Consider the following 8320-nt stretch of genomic DNA (forward strand, 5'->3'; position numbering starts at 1 on the left):
CACTGCTTTGTCCGTGCCCGGTGGCCCTAGGGAGGGAACACGCCTTCTGCGACCAGTGGCACCGCAGGGACTGGAGTGCATAGTCGACACCAGCAGCATTATTATTTAATTTGATAAGTTTCCTTTGTCTTCTGTATGATTTGGGTGTTAGTTAGTTGTGCCCCTCTAAAAAGGGAACACTTTTGTTAGCTTTCATTTGTTTGGGTTGATGACATTGGGGCAACCCAGTTTCAGCTCTATGAACTTTTGTCAAAATGTTTCAGCTGGTTCTGACAGAGGGTCATAGACCTGAACCGCTAACCTTCCTTTCTCCACAGATGCTGCCTGACCTGCTAAGTGTTTCCAGCATTTTCTGTTTTTATTCCACCCCTTACACAGGTGGCACTATGGAATCAATACCACCCGATACACAGGAGGTGCTGTCGAGACAATACCACCCCGTACACAGGACATGCTGGTGGCGCTGAAGAGTCTATACCCACTCTGTACACAAGTGGTACTGTGAAGGCTATATTCGAGGGGAGACCTACATCAAGGGCATCCTTCTACTCAGCTGAGCTGAAGTGTTAGGCTGAGTATTTCCTTAATTGAGAGCCGGGTTATAACTCAACAGATGATGCATATGAAACTCATGAATTCACGTCCTAATTTATTTAAAAGTGATAATCTGATACAGTGCTGCTAAACAAAAACAATTTTGTTCTAATCTCCAAAGTATACCAAGAAAGTAGGACCAGAGGACATAAATTAAAATAGTGAAAAGTAAATTTAGCACAGGTATATTTTAGAAAAACTTCATTAAACAAAGAGTGATGAATGTTTGGAGTAATCTACCAAGCAAGCTAATAGATGCAAAAATAGATGCCATGATAAGGTAGTGAAGACATGATTCTGTGAACTTACACTCCCAGTGGGGAATCTGTAAGCAGGGAGCATGGAGTTGCGTAATTTGCCTTTTAACGTGATAAGATGGCTGTTGATGACCCAAGTTGGCCATTTGTCATTCCTGTTTCTTATTAAACGTGTGAGATAATTTTCCAGAACTTTCAGTACTGGGCTGAGAAAACTGCACACATTTCAGGAGCAATTTATTGTCTAAATAAAGGCCACATGAAAGTAAATAAATAAATTAAAATGTACCAGGACAATGTAGTTGTTACATTAATATCTACAGAATGTCTAAAATGGATGAATCCCTCTATTCCTTCATCTATTATATATGTGTGGTTAGAGGGTACTTTTGAAGTTATAAATTACTGCAGGAATTCAGATGATATATGTCTTGAGAGCAGAAATGGAGTAGATTTATGTGTTATATGAACCCATGAAATCCTTCCTTCTTCCTTCTTTCAGCCTCTGCATTCTCAATGATTTTGATATGCATCTCAGCCCCCCTTGTCCTCACTACTTAAATTCACCACCCTCGTGTCCTACCTAAGCCTCTCCCTCCATATAAACTCTCCTACCTATATTCACAACCACCCCCCTCAAACTCACGATCTCCTGTGGCCTCTCTACTCCTGTGATCTCGATCACCCATCCTTCCCCCCTTACCCTCTTTCGAACCTACTTGCTGCTGCATCCACATTTGAAAAAAAAACACTCTCCCAAGTTGCTTATACGTGCACTCTCGACTCAGTAGCCTTTGGCCTTGCATTTGCCACAATACTTCCACAACTGTTCGTTTGTTCAACCACTCCTCACCTCTACCTTAAATGTCCTTGTCCCTAGGAAAACCTTCACCGTCTCCCATCCCGGTCATTTTCCCCCTCCCCCATCTTTGCTCCCTCATGTTCAAGGGGTGCAAACTTAAGCATAGCTGGTGTACAACTTGCTTAGCAATCCATTGACAGATCTAGCTTGACCATATCAAGCTCTAATGGACCTCATTCTCCTCTGCCAAAACCACTCACTAATCTAGGTTTATTCTGGAGGGCAAATATATTTTACATTTCTGCCACCATTGATTGGCACTTAATTGGGGCTTAAAGGGAGGAATATTCATGCTGAGGAATGAAATCATCCAGTGTCCTTTCCTCTGTTCCAAAAATTTGGCATAACTCCCAAGTTGCAAAAGGACCATAATGATTTTTTTCATTTCCCAGGCTAGCCATCATTGTGCTTCCTAAGTGAGAAGTTCAATTCAATGCCACATAGGCAGTTGTGTTGTGAGCCTGTGTACGTGCAAATTGGCATAGGGACAACCAGATCAAAGAGCTAAATGCATGGCTCAAAGAGTGGTGTGGGAGACAGGGGTTTCCATTCGTGGGATACCGGCACGAGTACTGGGGAAAGAGGGAGCTGTTCCATTGGGATGGGCTCCACTTAAACTGGGCTGGGACCAGCGTCCTGGTGAATCGAATAACTAGGGCTGTAGACAGGGCTTTAACCTAAAAAGGGGGGGGAGGGGTCAAGCTAGGGGAAATTTAGAAATCTAATGAGAAAAGTCAAGGCAACAGAGCAGTGTAGTGATTTGGGTGAAGGTAAGCAGAGTGTGGCAGGAAGAGACAGAGAGTTTACCAATAATAGAGCATCAACAAGTAAGGTCAAAGCAGGAAAAAATGGTACAGAGTCAAAATTAAAGGCTCTTTATCCGAATGCACAGAGCATTTGTAACAAGATAGATGTATTGCTTGCACAAATAGAGATAAATGGGTTTGATTTAATAGCCATTACAGAAACATGGTTGCAAAGTGACCAAGATTGGGAACTAAATATTCCAGGGTACATGACATTTAGAAAAGACAGGCAGAATGGAAAAGGAGGGGGTGTAGCCCTAATAATAAAGAATGACATAAGGACAGTGGTGAGAAAGGATCTTGGCTTGGAAGATCAGGAAGTAGAGTCAGTATGGGTGGAAATAAGAAATAACAAGGGGCAGAAAACACTGGTGGGAATAGTTTTTATGCCCCCTAATAGAAGCTATATCGTTGGACAGAGTATTAATCATGAAATAATAGGAGTTTGTAACAAAGGTAATGCAGTAATCATGGGGGACTTTAATCTTCATATAGACTGGGAAAATCAAATTGGCAAAGGTAGTTTGGAGAACAAGTTCATGGAATGCATTCGAGACTGTTTCCTAGAGCAATATGTCACGGAACCAACCAGGGAACAGGCTATTTTAGATCTTGTATTGTGTAATGAGACAGGGTTAATCAGAAATTTCACTGTAAAGGATTCTGTGGGGAAGAGTGATCATAATATGATAGAATTTCACATTGAGTTTGAGAGCGGTGTATTTAAGTCTGAAACTAGAGTCTTAAACTTAAATAAAGTCAATTACATTGGTAAGAGGGGCGATTTGGCTAAGGTAGATTGGGAAATTAGATTAAAGGGTATCTTGGTTGAAAAGCAATGGCAAACATTTAAAGAACTATTTCAATATTCTCAACGAATATACATTCCATTGAGAAATAAAAACTCCACAGGAAGAGTGATCCACCCGTGGCTAACTCAAGAAGTTAAGGATAGTATTAGATTAAAAGAAGAGGCATATAATGTTGCCAAGAAGAGTAACAAGCCTGAGGAATGGGAGAGTTTTAGAAACCAGCAAAGGATGACCAAAAATTGATTAAAAAGGGAGAAAATATATGAAGGTAAACTAGCAAGAAATATAAAAACGGATTGTAAGAGCTTCTGCAAGTATGTAAAAAGAAAGAGAGCAGCAAAAGTAAACATTGGTCCCCTAGAGGCTGAGACAGGAGAAGTTATAATGGGGAATTAGGAAATGGCAGAGACGTTAAACAAATATTTTGTATCTGTCTTCACAGTAGAAGACACAAAAAGCATACCAGAAATAGTGGGGAACCCAGGGGCTAATGAGAATGAGGAACTTAAAGTAATTAATGTCAGTAGAGAAAAAGCACTTGAGAAACTAATGGGACTAAAAGCCAATAAATCCCTTGGATCTGATGGCCTACATCCAAGGGTTCTAAAAATGGTGGCTGCAGAGATAGTGGATGCATTGGTTATGATCTTCCAAAATTCCCTAGATTCTAGAATGATTCCAGCAGATTGGAAGGTAGCAAATGTAATCCTGCTATTGAAGAAAGGAGGGAGAGAGAAAACAGGGAACTACAGGCCAGTTAGCCTGACATCAGTCGTTGGGAAAATGCTGGAATCCATTATTAAGGAAGTGGTAACGGCACTTAGAACATCATAATATGATTAGGCAGAGTCAACATGGTTTTATGAAAGGGAAATTGTGTTTGACAAATATGTTAGAGTTCTTTGAGGATGTAACTAGCAGGGTAGATATAGCGGAACCAGTGGATGTAATATATTTGGATTTTCAAAAGGCATTCAATAAGGTGCCACATAAAAGATTGTTATGCAAGATAAGGGCTCATGGGGTTGGGGGTAATATATTAGCATGGATAGAGGAATCGTTAATGGACAGAAAACAGAGAGTAGAGATAAACTGGTCATTTTCAGGTTGGCAGGCTGTAACTAGTGGGGTGCTGCAAGGATCGGTGCTTGGGCTTCAGCTATTTACAACCTATGTTATTGACTTGGATGAAGGGACTGAGTATAATGTATCTAAGTTTGCTGACGATACAAAGGTAGGTGAGGAGGACACAAAGAGTCTATAAAGGGATATAGACAGGTTAAGTGAGTGGACAAGAAGGTGGCAGATGGAGTATAATGTGGGGAAATGTGAGGTAGGAAGAATAGAAAAACAGAATTTTTTTAAATGATGAAAAACTATTAAATGTTGGTGTTCAGATAGACTTGCATATCCTGGTACAAGAAACACAAAAATTAACATGCAGGTACAGCAGGCAATTAGGAAAGCAAATGGCATGTTGGCCTTTGTTGCAAGGGGATTGGAGTACAAGAGTAAGGAAGTCTTACTTCAACTGTACAGGGCTTTGGTGAAACCTCATCAGGAGTACTGCATACAGTTTTGGTCTTATTATCTAAGGAAGGATATACTTGCCTTAGAGGCGGTGCAACAAAAGTTTACTAGATTAATTCCTGGGATGTGAGGGTTGTCCTATGAGGAGAGGTTGAGTAGAATGGGCCTATAGTCCTGGAGTTTAGAAGAATGAGAGATGATCTCATTGAAACATGGAAGATTCTGAGGGGGCTTGACAGGGTAGATGCTGAGAGGCTGTTTCCCCCGGCTGGAGAGGGCATAGTCGCAGGATAAGGGGTCGGCCATTTAAGACTGAGATGAGGAGGAATTTCTTCATTCAGAGGGTTGTGAATCTTTGGTATTCTCCATCCCAGAGGGCGGTGGATGCTGAATCATTCAGTATATTCAAGGCTGAGAGAGATAGATTTTTGGATTCTAGGGGAATCTAGGGATATGGGGATCGGGCAGGAAAGTGGAGTTGAGGTTGAAGATCAGCCATGATTTGATTGAATGGTGGAGCAGGCTCTAAGGACCATATGGCCTACTCCTGCTCTTATTTCTTTTGTTCTTATGTTCTAAGAACTATGCAGAGTTCCTTTTTCTTGACCACCATCCACTTTCTTAAACCCCTGCTCTTTCACCCATCTTTCTTTGTCACCGAGTTAGAATGTGTCATTTTGCTCCCTGTGCTGCTTCCCCACCCACCAAGCAAACCCCTATCTCAACCCCACTGTAGCCCTGAACCCGACTCTAATTTCTCACCTCTCCAGTTTCTCCATTTCCCTCCTTGCTCTCTGAAAACTCATTTTGTCCATGACACCTACCTTCCCAACCCCATTAAATTCTTGAACACCCAACTACCCTTTCCTGGTCCCCCTCTGAGTTTTATACATAAGCTCACGTTAAGCTTCTTTCAGTTTGATTGGACCTCGGTTAGATCACTTTTACGGGGCCACTCGTGGTACTGATTTCTGCCTGGTAACACTGGGCTTCCCACTGCCACCTCCACCCGCCTGCAATTTCTGCGGCCTGGATGAGTCCGTGTTTCATTTATTCACAGGGTGTGGGAGGCTGCAGCCCCTGTTCCACTATTTAAGGGGGCTGCTCCTCAAGTTCTGGGGCTGCACTTCAGTTCCACGCTCCTGATTTTTGGCCACCTGGTGAGGAGGGCAAGTCAGGCGACATCCTCGTGGGCCTGCTCCTGGGCCTGTCCAAGGTGGCTATCCACAGGTCCAGGCTAGACGTGGCCCGTGAGGGCGGTCGCTCCGACTGTCTGCCTCTCTTCCGCGTAATTCTCCGCGCCCGGGTAGCCCTGGAGAGGGAGCACGCGGTGTCTGCCGGTACGCTTGAGGCTTCCCGCGACCGGTGGGCACCGCACCGACTGGAGTGCATCCTGGACCGATATAACAAAATTATTATTTGACATATATATTTTTTTGTAAATAAAACACACCCAAACCTCCACTTCTTTTGAAAGGTTGGGGGAGGGGGCTTAAACACTCAGAAAAAAAACTGCCACCTCTACTGGCCCAATTCAAATAGACGTGAGACAGTTGGGCGGGCTCTGCGTATTACGTTGCTCCCGGAAGCTGTTTTACGTGATATTCAAATGATCGCGCCAAGGTGGCCGGGAAAGAGGTTGAAGAGCGCGTGCGCGGCCTGGCCTCTTTCTTTTGGATCTTCCGCCGCTGTGAGAGATGGGTCATCAGCAGCTCTACTGGTCTCACCCTAGGAAATTCGGACAGGGCTCCCGCTCATGGTGCGTACCCGAACCGATTGACTCACTCGGTGCGACGATTAATGGCGGCGGGGGGCTGTGTGTGTTGTGGGTGGAGGAGTCGGCCGAGGCTGAACCTGAGGCCCAGGCCCGGCGCTGAACCTGAGGCCCAGGCCCGGGGTTTCCGTCACTAACTCACCGACTAATTGCTGTTCTTTCACCCCCCACCCCCCCCCCCCCATCCATCCATATCTCTTCCAGCCGAGTCTGTGCGAACCGGCACGGCCTGATCCGGAAGTACGGCCTGAACATGTGCCGCCAGTGCTTCAGACAATACGCCAAAGACATCGGCTTCGTCAAGGTAAGGAAGCGGCTCCCAGCCCGGGGATTTGGGCCTAGCGCGGCTCGCGGTGCACGTGTTGGCGCGTTCTCGGCTCGAGCGGCCGGGTCTGCGGCGCCAGGTGTGGGCGCAGCATCAGTGAGCACAGCCGGCTGTCTACACTTACACTTGGCCGGCTGATCGGTGATGTATCACGGAAACATTTCGGGCATCGATCGGTCACTACACAGAGCGTGCAAACTTCCCGGAAATGTAGGAGAGGGATTGGAAGTTGATTTTTCTTTAACTGCGGATGGGGTTATCCCTAAAATATACAATCCAAGTACACACTGAGCACTTTGTAAGGACTACTCTCAGAACAGTCCGTACAAACTTAATTCTTGAGGTACCCATTACTTTTACAGTCAGTTCAGCAGGAAAAAAATGTTAAGCTCAGCCCAGCTGGACTTTGTGGTCTGCAAAATTCAGCAAATCCTGTATTCTTTAAAAAGAACTTGATTGAATCCGTTATCTGATTTAAAGAGACCACAAAGCAAGTAAAATTCATTAACAGGTTTAATGCAGCTGTGACAAGTACGTTTTCTTCCATGCACTTAGGCAGTGAATAATAGTAACTTTTATATATGTTGCAATTGTAAAACAATGCACCCATTTTATTCTATATGAACTAAAAGCATTGTGTACACTTTTGCTGAAAGTTTTGTGAACTGTAGTTAAATTCTTGTATCTTATGACCTATGAATAAGTGACAGTCTTGATATTTCCACTTTCACACTGCTAATAAGTCAAAGGTGGTTGACCTCCTGTTGAGGGTTCAGCATGATCATCAATCCCATTGGCATTGAATTTGGAATCTGGGTATAAGCTGGTGTGTTATAATATATCAATGTGCTGTTATGGAACAGAGTTAGCCACTTCTAATTTAAGTTCTCCAAAAAAGTGCCTTTGTAAATGTGTGATGCCTTTGATGCTACAAACATACTTATACAAGCTTTGTATATAATCTTACATTTAACTTTTTTCTTATAGTTGGACTAAATTACAAACGGAGCAGGGATGCAATCTAATGCAGTATGAAAAGGAAGTACTTGGCATGTTGGACAACTTTCAGCTGTGATCGACTGGGCGAAGCAAACTTTCTGTAATGCTCCATTTTTGTAAATAAAATTAACTTGCCATTAGTGCTCAATCCTGTTTTATATGCATTGAATATATATACAATTAAAAAGATTCTGCCCTGTCGCTCTTCTCTTTCTCACCCCGCCCCCTCCAAAAAAAAAAGTCCTGACAACTTTGTCCTATTTGCCCGTATCTTTTATTTGTTGATTTGCCCTGTCTGAATTTTGTGGACATGAAAGAATGGTAAGACTTGGGAATGGAAAATATTGACTGGTAAGACTGC

General features: G+C 43.5%; 1 protein-coding gene across 1 annotated transcript; it reads left to right on the forward strand.

The window, feature by feature from the left end:
- Positions 1 to 6511: 6511 nt before the first annotated feature.
- On the forward strand, positions 6512 to 8107 carry rps29 (ribosomal protein S29). The gene is made up of 3 exons (XM_067991841.1): positions 6512 to 6620; positions 6840 to 6939; positions 7948 to 8107. Exons 1-3 carry the CDS (start codon positions 6559 to 6561, stop codon positions 7954 to 7956), a joined length of 171 nt encoding a protein of 56 aa, XP_067847942.1. The 5' UTR covers positions 6512 to 6558; the 3' UTR covers positions 7957 to 8107.
- The last annotated feature ends 213 nt before the right edge of the window (positions 8108 to 8320 follow it).

Source organism: Heptranchias perlo, chromosome 10, assembly GCF_035084215.1.
Source record: "Heptranchias perlo isolate sHepPer1 chromosome 10, sHepPer1.hap1, whole genome shotgun sequence".
NCBI lineage: Eukaryota > Metazoa > Chordata > Chondrichthyes > Hexanchiformes > Hexanchidae > Heptranchias > Heptranchias perlo.